The sequence below is a fragment of the Oncorhynchus tshawytscha genome, linkage group LG31, assembly GCF_018296145.1.
Source record: "Oncorhynchus tshawytscha isolate Ot180627B linkage group LG31, Otsh_v2.0, whole genome shotgun sequence".
Taxonomy (NCBI): Eukaryota; Metazoa; Chordata; class Actinopteri; order Salmoniformes; family Salmonidae; genus Oncorhynchus; species Oncorhynchus tshawytscha.
This window is the reverse complement of record NC_056459.1, coordinates 30393775-30417903: the sequence shown is the minus strand read 5'-3', so window position 1 is coordinate 30417903 and position 24129 is coordinate 30393775. Positions and strand designations below refer to the sequence as shown.

The window sequence follows — 24129 nt, the reverse complement described above, 5'->3', positions numbered from 1 at the left end:
GCTGAGCCGGCACAACCCGTCCTGGCTGGATGCTCACTTTCGCACGGCAAATGCGAGGAGAACAGAACGCACCAGGCTGTGGATGCGCACTGGAGACACATTGTGTATCTCCGCAAAACATGGTGCCTGACTGGTCCCACGCTCCTCACGGCGACTGTCTGGCTCCAGACACCAAAACATCCACTCTACCTCATCACTCCCCTCAACTAACTCACAATACTCCTCGCTCAGTCTGTCCGAATATTCCTTTTCGCTCTCAGATTCGCCCCTCAACCCGTGTGCCACCCCAAAAATGATTTTTGGGGCCGCCTCTCGGGCTTCCGTCGTGAACTTCGGAGTCGCCGTTGATTCTCCTGCGTCTGCTTCCATGGAAGGCGTTCGTCTCCTGCCATTATCTCCTCCCAAGTCCAGAATGTCTTCTCCTCCTGGCCACGCTGCTTGGTCCGTTTGTGGTGGGATCTTCTATCACGTTTGTCATAAGGAGTAGACCAAGATGCAGCGTGGTATGTTTCCATCCTTTATTTTGGAAATGACAACTTCAAAGAAAAAACAACAAAACGAACAAACGACGGAAAATGGCTACCTAAATATGATCCCCAATCAGAGACAACGATAAACAGTTGCCTCTGATTGGGAACCATATCAGGCCACCATAGAAATGCAATTCCAATAGATAACCCACCCTAAATCACAACCCAACCCAACCAACATAGAGAATAAACAGCTCTCTATGGTCAGGGCGTGACAGCGCCCTGCACTTTCTCTGGGTGTTGTCAAATCGATCCCGGTAACGGGATTTGAGCCATAAGAAGTTTTAAAGACAATGTACTAAATACTAATTGAGTGTTTGTAAACTTCTGACCCACTGGGAATGTGATGAAAGAAATAAAAGTTTAAATTAATCACTCTCTCTACTATTATTCTGACATTTCACATCCTTAAAATGAAGTGGTGATCCTAACTGCCCTAAGACAGGGAATTTTTACTGGGATTAGATGTCAGGAATTGTGAAAAACTCCGTTTAAATGTACTTGGCAAAGGTGTATGTAAACTTCCGACTTCAACTGCACATGTATAACGTTCACTGACTTTAGTGTTAGTCTCCTTACATTTCGCGTCATTCCGTAGCATCGTAAGTTTCTTTCTTCTGTCACGTTCGTGTGGTTGTTGCTGAGGATCAGTAGCAATAGTGGATCAATATTAGACTAATGCATTACAAGATGTGCAATCATTTGAGAAATGCAGCCTATTTTAATAATTATGTAACACAGACTATAAATATAAGTTTAAACCCGGAGCCTGGTGCATGGTTCACGATGGTTTTCATCACAGTTCCGTGATTAATGAGGATTATTAGAGTGGATTTATAATTGTTCAATTCTTATTGTACACCTTTTCTCTCCTTCCAATATTTAATGGTTTGAAAAATGCAATATGGCAACTTTCAGGATGAATCAAACCCTAACCCTATTGTATTTTTGATTCACTGATATATTTTGTGCGTAAAGGCTCTCAACTTTTTTTTTTCAGAAATACTTTCCTAACCTTAAATAATATACAAGATCAGAGTTTTTAAAATATTTTTTTATCTACCAATTGGTGCTGAAAATGAGATGAATATGCCTTTATTTTAATGGCGTGTATTTACATGGCCTGTATTTACATTGATCTCTAATATTCTGAACCCATTCTCTCAATATATTCCAGTGAGTCTGTGGAGAAATATATAATTGAAGGTACACCACATTTAAAGGGATGGTGTAACAGCAGATTTCCTCCTCTTCGTCTGAAGACGAGTAAGGATCGGACCAAGATGCGGCGTGGTAAGTGTCCATGACGATTTTAATAAGAAAAGCACTGAACACTATGAAATACAAAAACAATAAACGAATACGTGAAATAACCAAACCGAAACAGTACCATGTGGCGACAAACACTCACACGGAAACAAACACCCACAAACCAACAGTGAAACCCAGGCTACCTAAATATGGTTCTCAATCAGGGACAACGATAAACAGCTGCCTCTGATTGAGAACCATACCAGGCCAAACACAGAAATAGAAAAAACATAGAAACACAAACATAGACTGCCCACCCCAACTCACGCCCCGACCATTCTAAATAAAGACAAAACAACGGAAATAAAGGTCAGAACGTGACAGATGGCTTTAGATAAATGTACTGAAAATCCTATTGAATGAAAACTACACGGGAAAAACAGTTGGCCCGAAAGTGGGAGGGTTTTTTAACAGTTGAATGAACTTTATTCCGCGCGCAAAGGGAACCACGCCTGCAAGTCCCTTTACGCACTTGTATAAGGTAAATCTGAATAGCAAGTACAGAGAAGTGGGTATGAATGGTTTGCGTAGGAATGGTTGAATCGGACCCTGTGACTTTAATACCAAACAGACAGCAATGACCACTGGAGGGGGGCTGGGTTTCACCATGTGATTTTATTGTAAAAGAACCATGTGAATATATTTCTATATTTGCTTGTAAAATCAGCACAGGGGGTTGGTGGCTCCTTAATCTGGGAGGACGGGCTTGCAGTAACGGCTTGAGCTGAATGGAAAGGTAACAAACACATGGTTTTTATGCGTTTGATGGCATTCCATTCGCTCCGTTCCAGCCATTATTATGAGCCGTCCTCCCCTCACCAGCCTCCCCTGTAAGGCAGTGATCAGTTTGATTAAAAACATGGACAATAGACAGAGCAGAGGTGAATGGCCACATTATTATCATCATCATCATCATCATCAATTTAATACCACAGTATCACTCACTGCCACACCTCTGTACTGTACGATAGTGCACATGATCCAGAAATATACAAATAATTATTTAAAATGTCAAATTACCCCGCTGCATGCTGGGAAAACCTCCTGCCTTCGCTTGTTTCTGTCATTTAGTTGAGTGTTTTTCTCTTTCTTTTCAGTACATGCTACTGATCCTAAGCATCAAGGAACTCATCTAGAAACTCCACTTACCCCTGTACACATCACATCACATCACATCGTTAGTATTGAACCTGAACACTGTAACCGGGGGAAACCATTCTCTGCTGTTTCCTGATGAATATGTAAATAAAGACTAACTACACTCTGATCAGGCAGAGCCTCCAATCTGGGCCTCCCGCTCCAGTCCTGGAGAACTACTGGGTGTGCAGGCTTCTGTTCCAGTCCTGGAGAACTACTGGGTGTGCAGGCTTCTGTTCCAGTCCTGCTCTAACACAACTGATTCAGCTCATCAAAGTACTGACGAACAGCTCATTAGCTTAACTATGTGTGTTACAGTTTGACTGGAGCAAAATCACACAGTAGGGTAGCTTTATACAGGAGGAGGGCTGGCCACGCCTGACCTAGACTAGTCATGTTGCCATCTATGGTTATTAGACATGTGGGGCGACAGGGTAGCCTAGTGGTTAGAGTGTTGGCCTAGTAACCGGAAGGTTGCAAGTTCAAAACCTGAACTGACAAGGTACATGTGGGGCGACACATGTACAATGTCGTTCTGCCCCTGAACAGGCAGTTAACCCACTGTTCCTAGGCCGTCATTGAAAATAAGAATTTGTTCTTAACTGACTTGCCTAGTTAAATAAAGGAAAAATAAAATGTCTGTATTGTTATGAGTGATCAGCGCCACCCTGTGGTGAGGTCTAATACAGCAGTCTGGTAAACACTTGGTCACATTGGACACAGGTCATGTGATCTGAAAGGAATCTGGGGTTTCTCCCTAGTTTACAGAAATATTACATAGAGAGCCCTGCCTGACAGATGTCGTGCTAAGAACCAACAACAGTGATAGTAGAGACACACTCTCTCTCTCAAACAAACACACACACACCTCATCACTCGCTAGGCGTTGTCTGGAGAACTCCAGCATCTGTAGCTGCATGGTGGTCTGGTTGAAGAACTGTACCGCATCCTAAAACACACACATACGTCAAATCAATATCGACAAGCAAACCCAAATGAAGAACTCAGTCAACAGTTTAAAAAACAACCAATGACGGGTGTCAAATGACCTGTGGACGTGTGTGTGTGTGTGTGTGTGTGTGTGTGTGTGTGTGTGTGTGTGTGTGTGTGTGTGTGTGTGTGTGTGTGTGTGTGTGTGTGTGTGTGCTGAAATGTGTGTATGATATAAAATGAAATTGTATTCATCACATGCGTCAAATACAACAATTGTAGACCATACCGTGAAATGCTAACTTACAAGCCCTTAACCAACAATGCGGTATAAGAAATATAGTTTATACAAAATATTTACTAAATAAACTAAAGTAATTTTTAAAATTAAAAGTAACACAATAACAATAACGAGGCTATATACAGGGGGTACCGGTACCGAGTCAATGTGGAGGCTATATACAGGGGGTACCGGTACCGAGTCAATGTGGAGGCTATATACAGGGGGTACCGGTACAGAGTCAATGTGCGGGGGTACAGGTTAGTTGAGGTAATTTGTACATGTAGGTGGGGGTGAAGTGACTATGCATAGATAATAAACAGCGAGTAGCAGCAGTGTAAAAACTGCTAGTCCGGGTGGCCATTTGATTAGCTGTTCAGGAGTCTTATGGCTTGGGGGGTAGAAGCTGTTAAGAAGCCTTTTGGACCTCGACTTGGCGCTCCGGTACCACTTGCTGTGCGGTAGCAGAGAGAACAGTCTATGACTAGGGTGGCTGGAGTCTTTGTTTGTATGTGTGTGTCTTACCGATCTAGGTCGGAAGTCTTTGTCACCGAGTTCGTACTTGTCTCTGTGGTACTGGTTATAAACCACGTTGTTCTTCATCACCTCATCACTGGGGTCAAACAACATGCAGTTGGCTACACACAGCACTGCGTTCTTCAGGTCATTCACTGGGGGGGCAAGAGCAGCTTCAGTGTTTTGGATTTTACTATCCTTGTTGTGACCTTCTGGAGACATTTCGCAAGTCCCAACAATGAAAAAGGCTATTTTAGGGTTAGGGGTCAGGTTAGGTTAGGTTCGGGGTTAGGATTAGGTTTAGGTTTGGGTTAGGGTTAGAATTAGGGTTAGATTTAGGTGTAGGTCTGGGGTTAGAATTTGGGTTAGAGGTTAGGTATAGGTTAGGGGTTAGAATTAGGGTTAGAGGTTAGGGAATTAATTGTTTGGTTCCCACAAGGACAGCAAAACAAGCGTGTGTGTCTGCGTTTGGGTAATAATGTTTAAAATAAAAATGTAGTTACATTGTGCAGTGTCATACTGATACAACAGTAACACCACAGTAATACCACAGCAACACCACAGTAACACCACAGTGATACCACAGTAACACCACAGTAACACCACAGTAACACCACAGTAACACCACAGTAACACCACAGTAATACCACAGTAATACCACAGTAACACCACAGTAACACCACAGTAACACCACAGTAACACCACAGTAACACCACAGTAACACCACAGTAATACCACAGTAATACCACAGTAACACCACAGTAACACCACAGTAATACCACAGTAACACCACAGTAATAACACCACAGTAATACCACAGTAATACCACAGTAACACCACAGCAACACCACAGCAACACCACAGTAATACCACAGTAATACCACAGTAACACCACAGCAATACCACAGTAACACCCCAGCAACACCACAACATTACCACAGCAATACCACAGCTATACCACAGTAATACCACAGTAATACCACAGTAACACCACAGCAATATCACAACAATACCACAGTAATACCACAGTAATACCACAGCAATACCAGTTGTATTTGTAACCATAAAGTAATAGGACCGTCACGTTTGTAGTAGGTGAACTGTAGGTAGTGGTACACGGATGCTACAAACTTCTCCACGATGAATCCTCCAACCATGGGAGTCCGTTCTGCCTCACACCTCACCTTCCTCTCCAACACCTCTGTCTAGTGGTCTGGGAGGGAGAGAGGGAGAGAGAGAGGGAAGGAAGGAGAGAGGCAGAGAGACAGGAAGAAAGGAGGGAGAGAGAGAGAAGCGAGAGAGGAGGAGGAGGAGGGAAAAGGAATTTACATGATGAGTGACCTGTTCTGAAACTCAAAAGCTTTGGTTGATATTTGGACAGATAAGTTCACCTATGTTGCAGGGATAAAAGAGGGACATGTTGATGGAGGGATTTCTTAACAGAGAGACAGACCTGAGATGGAGGGGTAGAAATAAAGACTCACCTGCGATGGAGGGGTAGAAATAAAGACTCACCTGAGATGGAGGGGTAGAAATAAAGACACACCTGAGATGGAGGGGTAGAAATAAAGACTCACCTGAGATGGAGGGGTAGAAATAAAGACTCACCTGAGATGGAGGGGTAGAAATAAAGACTCACCTGAGATGGAGGGGTAGAAATAAAGACTCACCTGCGATGGAGGGGTAGAAATAAAGACTGACCTGCGATGGAGGGGTAGAAATAAAGACTGACCTAAGATGGAGGGGTAGAAATAAAGACTGACCTGAGATGGATGGGGTAGAAATAAAGACTCACCTGAGATGGAGGAGTAGAAATAAAGACTCACCTGAGATGGAGGGGTAGAAATAAAGACTCACCTGAGATGGAGGGGTAGAAATAAAGACTCACCTGAGATGGAGGGGTAGAAATCAAGACTCACCTGAGATGGAGGGGTAGAAGTATTTAACGTCTCTGACCTCCCTGGCTCCTTCTGAAGCAGCCAGACACTCCTCGTAGACCTTGAAGAAGCCCCTCAGAGCCAGCTCCATGTCTGACAGTGACCTACGGTAGTTATCACCGTTATACGCCCGCACCGCTCGCACGAACAACATCTGAAACAACAACACATGGTGATACAGTAACACAACATTACAACACATTCATTGTAACTAGATTAGAAGACCAGAAGACCAGAACACAGAACACAGAGCACCAGAACACAGAACACAGAACACCGAACACAGAGAACCAGAACATAGAGCACAAGAACACAGAACACAAGAACACCAGAGCACAGAACACAGCGCACCAGAACACAGAGCACCAGAACACAGAACACAGAGCACCGGAACACAGAGCACCAGAACACAGAACACAGAGCACCAGAACACAGAACACAGAGCCCCCAGAACACCAGAGCACCAGAACACCAGAGCACCGGAACACCAGAGCACCGGAACACCAGAGCACCGGAACACAGAGCACTGGAACACCAGAGCACCGGAACACCAGAGCACCGGAACACCAAGCACCGGAACACCAGAGCACTGGAACACAGAGCACCGGAACACAGAGCAGAGCACCGGAACACCAGAGCACCGGAACACCAGAGCACGGAACACAGAGCACCGGAACACAGAGCACCGGAACACCAGAGCACGGAACACAGAGCAGAACACAGAACACCAGAGCACCGGAACACAGAGCACCGGAACACCAGAGCACCGGAACACAGAGCACACCAGAGCACCGGAACACAGAGCACCGGAACACAGAGCACCGGAACACCACACCGGAACACAGAGCACCGGAACACCAGAGCACCGGAACACCAGAGCACACACAGAGCACCGGAACACCAGAGCACCGGAACACAGAGCACCGGAACACCAGAGCACTGGAACACAGAGCACCGGAACACCAGAGCACCGGAACACCAGAGCACCGGAACACCAGAGCACCGGAACACAGAGCACCGGAAAACACCAGAACACAGAACACCAGAGCATCAGAACACAGAACACCAGAGCACCAGAACACAGAACACCAGAGCACCAGAACACAGAACACCAGAGCACCAGAACACAGAACACCAAAGTACCGGATCACAGAGCACCGGAACACCAGAGCACCGGAACACAGAGCACCGGAACACCAGAGCACCGGAACACAGAGCACCGGAACACCAGAGCACCGGAACACAGAGCACCGGAACACCAGAGCACCGGAACACCAGAGCACCGGAACACCGAGCACCGGAACACCAGAGCACTGGAACACAGAGCACCGGAACACCAGAGCACCGGAACACCAGAACACAGAACACCAGAGCATCAGAACACAGAATACCAGAGCACCAGAACACAGAACACCAGAGCACCAGAACACAGAACACCAGAGCACCAGAACACAGAACACCAAAGTACCAGAACACCGAACCCCAGAGCACTCCCAGAATCAAAATTTGACATTTTATTATATCATTATATCATTATAGAGCAGCTTTCCCCTAACCCCATCTAACCCATGGAGATCATTATAAAGCAGCTTTCCCCTAACCCCATCTAACCCATGGAGATCATTATAAAGCAGCTTTCCCCTAACCCCATCTAACCCATGGAGATCATTATAAAGCAGCTTTCCCCTAACCCCATCTAACCCACGGAGATCATTATAAAGCAGCTTTCCCCTAACCCCATCTAACCCATGGAGATCATTATAAAGCAGCTTTCCCCTAACCCCATCTAACCCATGGAGATCATTATAAAGCAGCTTTCCCCTAACCCCATCTAACCCGTGGAGATCATTATAGAGCAGCTTTCCCCTAACCCCATCTAACCCATGGAGATCATTATAAAGCAGCTTTCCCCTAACCCCATCTAACCCATGGAGATCATTATAAAGCAGCTTTCCCCTAACCGCATCTAGGTTTGTTCTCAAGGCCTGTTGAGAACAAGTTGTCATTTACAACTGCGACCTGCCAAGATAAAGCAAAGCAGTGAGACACAAACAACAACATAGAGTTACACATGGAATAAACCAACGTACAGTCAATAACACAATATCATTTTAATTATTATTATTTTTTTTTAAATATACAGTGTGTGCAAATTAGCTTCAGGAGGTAAGGCCATAAATAGGCCATAGTAGCGAAGTAATTACAATTTAGCAAATTAACATTGGAGTGATAGATGTGCAGATGATGATGTGCAAGTAGATATACTGGTGTGCAAAAGAGCAGAAAAGTACATACAAAAACAATATGGGGATGAGGTAGATATATTGGATTGTCTATTCACAGATGGACTATGTACAGCTGCAGCGATCGGTTAGCTGCTCAGATAGCTGATGTTTAAAGTTAGTGAGGGAAATATAAGTCTCCAACTTCAGCGATTTTGCAATTCGTTCCAGTCATTGGCAGCAGAGAACAGGGAGGAAAGGCAGCCAAATGAGGTGTTGGCTTTGGGGATGATCAGTGAAATATACCTGCTGGAGCGCGTGCTACGGGTGGGTGTTGTTATCGTTACCAGTGAGCTGAGGTAAGGCGGAGCTTTACCTAGCAAAGACTTATAGATGACCTGGAGCCAGTGGGTCTGGCGATGAATATGAAGTGAGGTCCCTGGCCACATCTGCAGTCCTCATGGCTCCTTGCAGCATGCCTAAGGCATGTTCACGCAGACGAGCAGGGACTCTGGGCATCTTTCTTTTGGTATTTCAGTAGAAAGGCCTCTTTAGTGTCCTAAGTTTTCATAACTATGACCTTAATTGCCTACCTCTGTAAACTGTTAGTGTCTTAACAACATTCATTAATTGTTTATGGTTCATTGAACAAGCATGGGAAACAGTTTTTAAACCTACAATGAAGATCTGTGAAGTTATTTGGATTTTTATGATGTATCTTTGAAAGACAGGGTCCTGGAAAAGGGACGTTTCTTTTTTTGCTGAGTTTAGAACCTTATTACCTTTTTTGGTTCTATCCAGAACCCTTTTTTGTAAGAATGTACACTCATCTACATGGTTCCAAAAGTAATTGAAAAACACTTCAAACACTTCAAACACTTTTAAAAATATATAAATTGCAATTTAAAAATGACTTTTTTATATACCAAACGTATTCAGTTCTAGTTGTTTTTTAAGAGACAGGCAGCTCTACAGATTGAGATCAGCGCTCCTCTGTTCCATACAGCAGAGAACAGCACTTGATTTCATTCACTTTGAAGTAGGCGAACTGCAGGTATTTATAGGGTTCTCGTTTCTCAAACGCTTCCACGGTGTCCCGGCTGGGCATGGTCTGTCTGAAGGCGGGCAGCCGCTGTTTACAAAGCTTCAGTCACTGCGCCCACCCTCTTCATAACGTTACCGATCATTCGCAGCTCTGGGAAGTCGGTAAACTCATCCTCGTTCTCCATCTGCACGGAGCTGCAGTTGAATTGGCAGAAGGCCTCGCTGTCCCCGAGCAGTCGGTACAACCGGAGAGACACCTCGAGGTAGTCTACTGTCTCCTGCCATTTCTCTCCGGTGTACTGATCCAGCGTAGTATTTCTACGCGGAGTCTACCCGTCATGTCGCGGGAAACTCGTAAAGCTGTTTTTCTCGTATTAACTGAAAACGCGAATAGAAGAGAGAGTGCTGGAGGTTGCCATATTTAGTTTGTGTGTAAAGGTTGGACGGATGGCCTAAATCTACGTCTCTATTCTATTCTGCTCTGTGCCTTGCGTGGGACAGGGACCGCCTCTACCCCCACCATTTATCCCGACACAACTCTCCCTCCCCGGACTACTCCGGGCAGGGCTCCGTGCACCTCCCCTAATTACTGGTTGAGGAAAACCACACCACTGCACTAACCCGTAGTTTATTAACCTCTATGTAAATGAGTGTCACAAAGTCACAGATTAAGTGTTTTCCATTATTGCACCCCAAACCAAATTCCAAATTGCCACACAACGGAATGTGATTGCTTTCACGCAGAGACAATGAGTAGTGGCCAGGTGAATGGTGAGTTTACAACTTTCAATAGGCAACATGAAATTGCTTGTTCGGTTGTGTTCGGCTATATGTTTAGTATAGATTATATGTTAGAAAAGTAGCATATTCTATCACCCACTAATTCGAATTGTCCCTGTAGCCTGCGGCTTTCCCTCTCCCCTGCCACGTCGAGACATTCCAGAGAGCTAAAGGGGGGGGAGAAATATCCCCTGAAAAATACTTACACACTGACCACCACACCCCCACCCCGTCATAGCCCAGCATGAAATATCCCCTCAAACTGTATTTGCCTATATAGGCTACATGTGTCAATGTAAACTCTTCTACAGTAATGCATTTGTGTCTGGTGGTCTTGTGGGGGTCTTGCAGTAGTGATGCAGTCTATTTGGTCTGCCGCCCTGACTACTGGGCCCTCCGTTTCCACGTCAACACATCTGCTGTGTGCTACTGCGCCTGCGCCCATTCTATTAAACCAAGAACGGACTGGGATCAAGGGAAGAAGACAGAACGGGAAGAAGAAGATCAGAGGAACCGAAACAACCTGCGAGAGTGAAAAAGAGACCAATAGCAATCGTAAAAGTCACGGTTATCCACCTTAATTTTTGTTGGTAAAGGGTAGTGCTATGAAAATGAACCAGTGCGTGCACGGGATGATCTATCTGGCGGTTCTGGTGGCGTTTGCCGCCTGTGACGCCCCTCCGGTACCGTTAGATGACATCGTGATTGAGAAAACGTTCGTGCCGGAGCAGTGCGGGCGCGCTGTGAAAGTAGGGGACTATGTCCGTTACCACTATAACGGCATGTTCCCCGATGGAAAGAAGTTTGACTCCAGGTATCGTTTTTTCTTTTCTTTCCCTCTACCTTCCTGCAGTTCCTGCATGCAGTGAGTGGCGTGCACGTCTATAAACTCATGTGCACGTTTTATTACCGGGTCGCCCAAACAGCCACGCAGGCAGAGAGAGAGAGAGAGAGAGAGAGAGAGAGATGGAGAGATTGTAATGTTTACTGTTCATTTTTGATTGATTATTTCACTTTTGTTTATTATCAATTTCACTTGCTTTGGTAATGTAAACAATGTTTCCCATGCCATTAAAGCCCTTTGAATTGAATTGGGGGGGGGAGCAGTTCAGTCAGAGAGAGAGAGAGATGTTCAGAGAGAGACAGACTCTGCTTCAGTCTCCAAGCCTGAACTGAATAATACCTGAATTTAACATATCACTTCAGAGAAAACAGTTCCTATTATATTACGAGGTACCAGCTGCATCTACTGTCTCTATTATATTACGAGGTACCAGCTGCATCTACTGTCTCTATTATATTACGAGGTACCAGCTGCATCTACTGTCTCTATTATATTACGAGGTACCAGCTGCATCTACTGTCTCTATTATATTACGAGGTACCAGCTGCATCTACTGTCTCTACTTTATGACAGACCAGCTGCATCTACTGTCTCTATTATATTACGAGGTACCAGCTGCATCTACTGTCTCTATTATATTACGAGGTACCAGCTGCATCTACTGTCTCTACTTTATTATGACAGACCAGCTAGATCTACTGTCTCTACTTTATGACAGACCAGCTGCATCTACTGTCTCTACTTTATGACAGACCAGCTAGATCTACTGTCTCTACTTTATGACAGACCAGCTGCATCTACTGTCTCTATTATATTATGAGGTACCAGCTGCATCTACTGTCTCTACTTTATGACAGACCAGCTGCATCTACTGTCTCTACTTTATGACAGACCAGCTAGATCTACTGTCTCTATTATATTACGAGGTACCAGCTGCATCTACTGTCTCTACTTTATGACAGACCAGCTGCATCTACTGTCTCTACTTTATGACAGACCAGCTGCATCTACTGTCTCTACTTTATGACAGACCAGCTGCATCTACTGTCTCTACTTTATGACAGACCAGCTGCATCTACTGTCTCTATTATATTATGAGGTACCAGCTGCATCTACTGTCTCTACTTTATGACAGACCAGCTAGATCTACTGTCTCTACTTTATGACAGACCAGCTAGATCTACTGTCTCTATTATATTACGAGGTACCAGCTGCATCTACTGTCTCTATTATATTACGAGGTACCAGCTGCATCTACTGTCTCTACTTTATGACAGACCAGCTGCATCTACTGTCTCTACTTTATTATGACAGACCAGCTAGATCTACTGTCTCTACTTTATGACAGACCAGCTGCATCTACTGTCTCTACTTTATGACAGACCAGCTGCATCTACTGTCTCTATTATATTACGAGGTACCAGCTGCATCTACTGTCTCTACTTTATGACAGACCAGCTGCATCTACTGTCTCTATTATATTACGAGGTACCAGCTGCATCTACTGTCTCTACTTTATGACAGACCAGCTGCATCTACTGTCTCTATTATATTACGAGGTACCAGCTGCATCTACTGTCTCTACTTTATGACAGACCAGCTGCATCTACTGTCTCTATTATATTATGAGGTACCAGCTGCATCTACTGTCTCTATTATATTATGAGGTACCAGCTGCATCTACTGTCTCTACTTTAATATGACAGACCAGCTGCATCTACTGTCTCTATTATATTATGACAGACCAGCTAGATCTACTGTCTCTATTATATTATGACAGACCAGCTAGATCTACTGTCTCTATTATATTATGACAGACCAGCTAGATCTACTATCTCTACTTTATGACAGACCAGCTGCATCTACTGTCTCTATTATATTATGAAAGACCAGCTAGATCTACTATCTCTACTTTATTATGACAGAGCAGCTGCATCTACTGTCTCTATTATATTATGACAGACCAGCTAGATCTACTATCTCTACTTTATGACAGACCAGCTGCATCTACTGTCTCTATTATATTATGACAGACCAGCTAGATCTACTATCTCTACTTTATGACAGACCAGCTGCATCTACTGTCTCTATTATATTATGAAAGACCAGCTAGATCTACTATCTCTACTTTATTATTACATACCAGCTAGATCTACTATCTCTACTTTATGACAGACCAGCTGCATCTACTGTCTCTATTATATTATGAAAGACCAGCTAGATCTACTATCTCTACTTTATGACAGACCAGCTGCATCTACTGTCTCTATTATATTATGACAGACCAGCTATATCTACTGTCTCTATTATATTATGACAGACCAGCTAGATCTACTGTCTCTACTTTATTATGACAGACCAGCTAGATCTACTGTCTCTACTTTATGACAGACCAGCTGCATCTACTGTCTCTATTATATTATGCCAGACCAGCTAGATCTACTGTCTCTACTTTATTATGACAGACCAGCTGCATCTACTGTCTCTATTATATTATGACAGACCAGCTATATCTACTGTCTCTATTATATTATGACAGACCAGCTAGATCTACTGTCTCTACTTTATTATGACAGACCAGCTAGATCTACTGTCTCTACTTTATTATGACAGACCAGCTAGATCTACTGTCTCTACTTTATTATGACAGACCAGCTAGATCTATCTCTCCTGCTACTAAATACACCGGCTGATAATACTGTATACTTGTCCCGCTGTAGGCCATGAACACACAGGTATAACCTCCAGGTGTGTGACTGTAGACCATGAACACACAGGTATAACCTCCAGGTGTGTGAGTGTAGACCATGAACACACAGGTATAACCTCCAGGTGTGTGAGTGTAGACCATGAACACACAGGTATAACCTCCAGGTGTGTGACTGTAGGTCATGCAAGGCCAGCAAGCTGATCAGGTTAAACATCTCATTAGTAGGTCATTCAGTCATTCATGCAAACTGTTGGGCTGAAGTAGACCAGTAGGTTTCAGCATCGATGTGCACTGAGATGTGGTTGGCCGGTGTACTAGTTCAGACCTGGTGACGCGGCATGTTATTTAGTCCCACCAGAGCCAAGCAATGATGGCTGACTGGACAGAGAGCTACATATGACTGACTGGCTGGCCGACTGACTGGCTGACTGACTGACTGACTGGCTGACTGACTGAATGACTGACTGGACAGAGAGCTACATATGACTCACTGACTGACTGACTGACTGACTGACTGGACAGAGAGCTACATATGACTGACTGACTGACTGGACAGAGAGCTACATATGACTCACTGACTGACTGACTGACTGACTGGCTGACTCACTGACTGGACAGAGAGCTACATATGACTCACTGACTGACTGGACAGAGAGCTACATATGACTGACTGACTGACTGACTGGACAGAGAGCTACATATGACTGACTGACTGGACAGAGATCTACATATGACTGACTGACTGACTGGCTGACTGACTGACTGACTGGACAGAGAGCTACATATGACTGACTGACTGACTGGCTGACTCACTGACTGACTAACTCACTGACTGACTGACTCACTGACTGACTAACTCACTGACTGACTGACTCACTGACTGACTAACTCACTGACTGACTGACTCACTGACTGGACAGAGAGCTACATATGACTCACTGACTGACTGGACAGAGAGCTACATATGACTGACTGACTGACTGACTGGACAGAGAGCTACATATGACTGACTGACTGGACAGAGATCTACATATGACTGACTGACTGACTGGCTGACTGACTGACTGACTGGACAGAGAGCTACATATGACTGACTGACTGACTGGCTGACTCACTGACTGACTAACTCACTGACTGACTGACTCACTGGCTGACTGACTAACTCACTGACTGACTGACTCACTGACTGACTGACTAACTCACTGACTGACTGACTGAGTAAATTAGTGTTTTCCTTGTTTCTTCTCTTTCTGTCTTTTTTGCTTGAGATTTTGGCAGCTCCCATAATGTTGTGTGTGTGTATGTGTGTGTGTGTGTGTGTGTGTGTGTGTGTGTGTGTGTGTGTGCGTTGCAGCTATGACCGCGGTAGCACCTACAATGTTTATGTGGGTAAGAAGCAGCTGATTGAAGGGATGGACAGAGCTCTGGTAGGGATGTGTGTCAACGAGAGACGCCTGGTCACCATCCCCCCACAACTGGCCTATGGGAAGGAAGGATACGGTAAGCTCATAACATAACCTATGACATGACATAGAACATAGTTTACCAAACCCAATGGAACTTATTCAACTTTATACGTGAGGTTTGGGAGAAAATAGATCTCAGCTCTTCTCTAATCAATCAACATCTACATCAACATCTACATCTACATCTACACCTACATCTACATCTACATCTACATCTACATCTACATCTACATCTACACCTACACCTACATCTACACCTACATCTACACCTACATCTACACCTACATCTACATCTACATCTACATCTACACCTACATCTACACCTACATCTACATCTACATCTACACCTACATCTACATCTACACCTACATCTACACCTACATCTACATCTACACCTACATCTACACATCTACACCTACATCTACATCTACATCTACACCTACATCTACATGTACACCTACATCTACATCTACATCTACATGTACTCAACTGATCATCTTTCACTTATTCATTTACATTTGATTGAACCTTTATTTAACTAAGGCAAAGTCAGTTAGGAACAAATTCTTATTTACAATGACGGCCTACCGGGGAACAGTGGGTTAACTGCCTTGTTCAGGGGCAGGACGACAGATTTTTACCTTGTCAGCTCAGGGATTCGATCCAGTAACCTTTCGGTTACTAGTTCTACGCTCTAACCACTAGGCTACCTGCCGCACCTGTAATCTGTGTTTAGCTCCCAACATTGTGAAATCATAGCTTTTAACGTGGTTATAACATAGCTTACGGTAGGCCCATAACATGGTTATAACAGCTTACGGTAGGCCTATAACATGGTTATAACAGCTTACGGTAGGCCCATAACATGGTTATAACATAGCTTACGGGAGGCCTATAACATGGTTATAACAGCTTACGGTAGGCCCATAACATGGTTATAATAACTTACGGTAGGCCCATAACATGGTTATAACATAGCTTACGGTAGGCCCATAACATGGTTATAACACAGCTTACGGTAGGCCCATAACATGGTTATAACATAGCTTACGGTAGGCCTATAACATGGTTATAACATAGCTTATGGTAGGCCTATAACATGGTTATAACATAGCTTATGGTAGGCCCATAACATGGTTATAACATAGCTTACGGTAGGCCCATAACATGGTTATAACATAGCTTACGGTAGGCCTATAACATGGTTATAACAGCTTACGGTAGGCCCATAACATGGTTATAACATAGCTTAAGGTAGGCCTATACCATGGTTATAACAGCTTACGGTAGGCCTATAACATGGTTATAACAGCTTACGGTAGGCCCATAACATGGTTATAACATAGCTTAAGGTAGGCCTATACCATGGTTATAACAGCTTACGGTAGGCCTATAACATGGTTATAAACATTGGTCTGTCTTGTCTGTGTGATGACGAACACAGGTAGAAGCTGTAGCTCTGGGCTCTGGATGCAGTTGGCGGTTGGGTCTATGGGTCGCACGAGGATGTGTTTGTGTGTAGGCCTGTGTACAGCATGTCTGTGTACAGTATTCATAAAACAGACAGAGGAAGGAGGACAGGAAGTGGGCGGTCTCGGCTCCATGTGGAATCGGCCCACTCTGACATCACAGACCAGGAAGTGAGCGCTGCCTGGAGCCAAGCTGTTTGTTACTTTGCACAGGGCAGGCTGAGCTAGCTGCTGTCACTGAATATCAGATCAATCAGCTGGTTGACAGATTAGTGTTGCAAGAAGCTCAGACCAACCCTCTACAACTAACACAGAGAGGAGGAGTCCTGTTGTAGGCGATACCCTCGTTTACAGGGGAGAGCACAGTGTCAGGAGTGTGTTTGTCCATATTAGTGTATGTGTGTGTGTATAATAGCATGTTGTTGTGCATATAAAGAGGTCATCAAGCGGATTGGTTGGTTTTGCACGAGGAGAGATTAGAACAGGAATGTGTGGCCTGACTTGACATGTAGAGACCGGTAAAGAGAGAGAACGCGAGATGGGGGGAGGGGGCGTGTATGGACAGGTAAATGTAGGTGTCTTTTCTATAGATTTGTGTGTGGAAGAGAGAGAGAGGGTGAGAGAGGGTGAGAGAGGCATAATAGCCATAACATGGCATTTTAAACATCTCTATTTCTTTGAGTGCAATGCCTACTGAGCCGGGGAGGGGGAGCCGGAGAGGGGAGCCGGGAGGGGGAGCCGGGGAGGGGAGCCGGGGAGGGAGAGCCGGGGAGGAAGAGCAGGGGAGGGGGAGCCGGGGAGGGAGAGCCCGGGAGAGGGAGCCGGGGAGGGAGAGCCGGGGAGGGAGAGCCGGGGAGGGAGAGCCAGAGAGTTGGAGGGAGAAGCAGTCTTTGCCAGCAGAGAGAACAACTGTCAACTCACCAGTATGAATTGAATCACAACCACCCTCAACTTCTCTACCCCTTCTCCTCCCTTCCTCTTCCCCTCCTCTCATCTTCCCTCCCCCCATCCCCCCAAAACAATGTCTTTGGCCTGTTTATAAACTGTGATTAAGTACCTTCAAAGAAATCATTCCATGTTCATCTGACGAGTCTAACATAGAGACAGAGAGAGAGAGAGAGAGAGAGAGAGAGAGAGAGAGAGAGAGAGAGAGAGAGAGAGAGAGAGAGAGAGAGAGAGAGAGAGAGATCAAGTGTAACTGTCATTCTTCCTTAATCCAGGTGATGTCATCCCTTCAGACGCAATCCTCAATTTTGACGTTCTGTTGTTGGACGTGTGGAACCCTGACGACGGGGTTCAGAGTGAGACGTACTACACCCCTGAGAACTGCTCTAGGAAGGTAGAGGTGTCAGACTACGTACGATACCACTACAACGGAACACTGCTGGACGGAACACTGTTTGACTCCAGGTGAGACACACTACACACTACTAACACACACTACACACTACTAACACACACTACACACTACTAACACACACTACTAACACACACTACTAACACACACTACTAACACACACTACTAACACACACTACTAACACACACTACTAACACACACTACACACTACTAACACACACTACACACTACTAAAACACACTACTAACACACTACACACTACTAACACACACTACACACTACACACTACTAACACACACTACTAACACACACTACACACTACTAACACACACTACTAACACACACTGCTAACACACACTACACACTACTAACACACACTACTAACACCCACTACACACTACTAACACACACTACTAACACACACTACTAACACACACTACACACTACTAACACACACTACTAACACACACTACACACTACTAACACACACTACTAACACACACTACACACTACTAACACACACTACACACTACTAACACACACTACACACTACTAACACACACTACTAACACACAGTACACACTACTAACACACACTACTAACACACACTACTAACACACACTACACACTACTAACACACACTACTAATACACACTACTAACACACACTACTAACACACACTACACACTACTAACACACACTACTAACACACACTACACACTACTAACACACACTACACACTACTAACACACACTACTAACACACACTACACACTACTAACACACACTACTAACACACACTACTAACACACACTACACAATACTAACACACAATACTAACACACACTACACACACTACTAACACACACTACACACTACACGCTACTAACACACACTACTAACACACACTACACAATACTAACACACAATACTAACACACACTACACACTACTAACACACACTACTAACACACTACACACTACTAACACACACTACACACTACACACACAACACACTACACACTACACACACTACACACTACACACACTACACACTATTAACACACACTACTCACTACTAACACACACTACTAACACACACTACACAATACTAACACACACTACTAACACACACTACACACTACTAACACACACTACACACTACTAACACACACTACACACTACTAACACACACTACTAACACACTACACAATACTAACACACACACACACTACTAACACACACTACTAACACACACTACACACTACTAACACACACTACACATTACTAACACACACTACACACACTACACACTACTAACACACACTACTAACACACACTACACACTACTAACACACACTACTAACACACACTACACACTACTAACACACACTACACACTACTAACAGACACTACACACTACTAACACACACTACTAACACACACTACACACTACTAACACACACTACACACTACTAACACACACTACACACTACTAACAGACACTACTAACACACACTACTAACACACACTACACACTACTAACACACACTACACACTACACACACTACACACTACTAGCACACTACTAACACACACTACACAATACTAACACACACTACACACACTACACACTACTAACACACACTACACACTACAAACACACACTACACACACTACACACTACTAACACACACTAGAGAGGGGGTGATGATGAAGGAGAGGGGGTGATGATAGAGGAGAGGGGGTGATGATGAAGGAGAGGGGGTGATGATAGAGGAGAGAGAGGTGATGATAGAGTAGAGGGGGTGATGATAGAGGAGAGGGAGGTGATGATAGAGGAGAGGGAGGTGATGATAGAGGAGAGGGGGTGATGATAGAGGAGAGGGGGTGATGATGAAGGAGAGAGGGGGTGATGATAGAGGAGAGAGAGGTGATGATAGAGGAGAGGAGGGTGATGATAGAGGAGAGGGGGTGATGATAGAGGAGAGGGAGGTGATGATGAAGGGAGGGGGGGTGATGATAGAGAGAGGGGGTGATGATGAAGGAGAGGGGGTGATGATAGAGGAGAGAGAGGTGATGATAGAGGAGAGAGAGGTGATGATAGAGTAGAGGAGGGTGATGATAGAGGAGAGGGAGGTGATGATGAAGGAGAGGGGGTGATGATAGAAGAGAGGGAGGTGATGATAGAGGAGACAGGGTGTTGATAGAGGAGAGGGAGGTGATGATAGAGGAGAGGAGGGTGATGATAGAGGAGAGGAGGGTGATGATAGAGGAGAGGGGGTGATGATAGAGGAGAGGGGGTGATGATAGAGGAGAGGGGGTGATGATAGAGGAGAGGGGTGATGATAGAGGAGAGAGAGGTGATGATAGAGTAGAGGAGGGTGATGATAGAGGAGAGGAGGGTGATGATAGAGGAGAGAGAGGTGATGATAGAGTAGAGGAGGGTGATGATAGAGGAGAGAGAGGTGATGATAGAGGAGAGGGTGATGATAGAGGAGAGGGGGTGATGATAGAGGAGAGGGGGTGATGATAGAGGAGAGAGAGGTGATGATAGAGGAGAGGGTGATGATAGAGTAGAGGAGGGTGATGATAGAGGAGAGAGAGGTGATGATAGAGTAGAGGAGGGTGATGATAGAGGAGAGAGAGGTGATGATAGAGTAGAGGAGGGTGATGTATAGAGGAGAGAGAGGTGATGATAGAGTAGAGGAGGGTGATGATAGAGGAGAGAGAGGTGATGATAGAGTAGAGGAGGGTGATGATAGAGGAGAGAGAGGTGATGATAGAGGAGAGAGAGGTGATGATAGAGGAGAGAGAGGTGATGATAGAGGAGAGAGAGGTGATGATAGAGTAGAGGAGGGTGATGATAGAGGAGAGAGAGGTGATGATAGAGGAGAGAGAGGTGATGATAGAGTAGAGGAGGGTGATGATAGAGGAGAGAGAGGTGATGATAGAGTAGAGGAGGGTGATGATAGAGGAGAGAGAGGTGATGATAGAGTAGAGGAGGGTGATGATAGAGGAGAGAGAGGTGATGATAGAGGAGAGGGTGATGATAGAGGAGAGGGGTGATGATAGAGGAGAGGAGGGTGATGATAGAGGAGAGGAGGGTGATGATAGAGGAGAGGGGGGTGATGATAGAGTAGAGGAGGGTGATGATAGAAGAGACAGGGTGATGATAGAGGAGAGGAGGGTGATGATAGAGGAGAGAGAGGTGATGATAGAGGAGAGGGAGGTGATGATAGAGGAGAGGAGGGTGATGATAGAGGAGAGAGAGGTGATGATAGAGGAGAGGGAGGTGATGATAGAGGGGAGGAGGGTGATGATAGAGGAGAGGAGGGTGATGATAGAGGAGATGGAGGTGATGATAGAGGAGAGGGAGGTGATGATAGAGGAGAGGAGGGTGATGATAGAGGAGAGGGGGGTGATGATAGAGGAGAGGGTGGTGATGATAGAGGAGAGGGGGTGATGATAGAGGAGAGGGGTGATGATAGAGGAGAGAGAGGTGATGATAGAGTAGAGGAGGGTGATGATAGAGGAGAGGAGGGTGATGATAGAGGAGAGAGAGGTGATGATAGAGTAGAGGAGGGTGATGATAGAGGAGAGAGAGGTGATGATAGAGGAGAGGGTGATGATAGAGGAGAGGGGGTGATGATAGAGGAGAGGGGGTGATGATAGAGGAGAGAGAGGTGATGATAGAGGAGAGGGTGATGATAGAGTAGAGGAGGGTGATGATAGAGGAGAGAGAGGTGATGATAGAGTAGAGGAGGGTGATGATAGAGGAGAGAGAGGTGATGATAGAGTAGAGGAGGGTGATGATAGAGGAGAGAGAGGTGATGATAGAGTAGAGGAGGGTGATGATAGAGGAGAGAGAGGTGATGATAGAGTAGAGGAGGGTGATGATAGAGGAGAGAGAGGTGATGATAGAGGAGAGAGAGGTGATGATAGAGGAGAGAGAGGTGATGATAGAGGAGAGGGGGGTGATGATAGAGGAGAAGGGGGTGATGATAGAGGAGAGGGGGTGATGATAGAGGAGAGGGGGTGATGATAGAGGAGAGGAGGGTGATGATAGAGGAGAGGAGGGTGATGATAGAGGAGAGGGGGTGATGATAGAGGAGAGGAGGGTGATGATAGAGGAGAGGAGGGTGATGATAGAGGAGAGAGGGGGTGATGATAGAGGGGAGGAGGGTGATGATAGAGGAGAGGGGGTGATGATAGAGGAGAGGGAGGTGATGATAGAGGAGAGAGGGTGATGATAGAGGAGAGGGAGGTGATGATAGAGGAGACAGGGTGATGATAGAGGAGAGGAGGGTGATGATAGAGGAGAGGAGGGTGATGATAGAGGAGAGGGAGGTGATGATAGAGGAGACAGGGTGATGATAGAGGAGAGGGGGTGATGATAGAGGAGAGGGAGGTGATGATAGAGGAGAGGGAGGTGATGATAGAGGAGACAGGGTGATGATAGAGGAGAGGGGGTGATGATAGAGGAGAGGGAGGTGATGATAGAGGAGAGGGAGGTGATGATAGAGGAGAGGGGGTGATGATAGAGGAGAAGGGGGTGATGATAGAGGAGAAGGGGGTGATGATAGAGGAGAGGGGGTGATGATAGAGGAGAGGGAGGTGATGATAGAGGAGAGGGGGTGATGATAGAGGAGAGGGAGGTGATGATAGAGGAGAGGGAGGTGATGATAGAGGAGACAGGGTGATGATAGAGGAGAGGGGGTGATGATAGAGGAGAGGGAGGTGATGATAGAGGAGAGGGAGGTGATGATAGAGGAGAGGGGGTGATGATAGAGGAGAAGGGGGGTGATGATAGAGGAGAAGGGGGTGATGATAGAGGAGAGGGGGTGATGATAGAGGAGAGGGAGGTGATGATAGAGGAGAGGGAGGTGATGATAGAGGAGAGGGGGTGATGATAGAGGAGAGGGAGGTGATGATCGAGGAGAGGGAGGTGATGATAGAGGAGAGGGAGGTGATGATAGAGGAGACAGGGTGATGATAGAGGAGAAGGGGGTGATGATAGAGTAGAGGGAGGTGATGATAGAGGGGAGGAGGGTGATGATAGAGGAGAGGGGGTGATGATAGAGGAGAGGGGTGATGATAGAGGAGAGGGGGTGATGATAGAGGAGAGAGGGTGATGATAGAGGAGAGGGAGGTGATGATAGAGGAGACAGGGTGATGATAGAGGAGACGGGGGTGATGATAGAGGAGAGGGGGTGATGATAGAGGAGAGGGAGGTGATGATAGAGGAGAGGGGGGGTGATGATAGAGGAGAAGGGGGTGATGATAGAGGAGAGGGGGTGATGATAGAGGAGAGGGAGGTGATGATAGAGGAGACAGGGTGTTGATAGAGGAGAGGGAGGTGATGATCGAGGAGAGGGAGGTGATGATAGAGGAGAGGGAGGTGATGATAGAGGAGACAGGGTGATGATAGAGGAGAGGGAGGTGATGATAGAGGAGAGGGGGTGATGATAGAGGAGACAGGGTGATGATAGAGGAGAGGGGGTGACATTTAGTCTGTCTTCTATGACGTATTTGCTCATTCCCTCCCCATCCCCCCCTGTCCCACCCCTGTAGCCACACCCGTTTGCGTACCTACG

The 24129-nt window shown here is 45.5% G+C and overlaps 1 protein-coding gene across 1 annotated transcript in view; it reads left to right on the top strand.

Moving 5' to 3' along the window:
- Window positions 1-11121: 11121 nt before the first annotated feature.
- The window catches only part of LOC121841481 (peptidyl-prolyl cis-trans isomerase FKBP9-like), a 17824-nt gene continuing 4816 nt past the window's right edge, over window positions 11122-24129 (top strand). The window contains 4 exon segments of the mRNA XM_042310131.1: window positions 11122-11501; window positions 15596-15741; window positions 18397-18586; window positions 24107-24129. The exon segment at window positions 24107-24129 is cut by the window's right edge and continues 123 nt beyond it. Coding sequence (XP_042166065.1) covers window positions 11293-11501; window positions 15596-15741; window positions 18397-18586; window positions 24107-24129 — 568 coding nt within the window. The 5' untranslated portion in view covers window positions 11122-11292.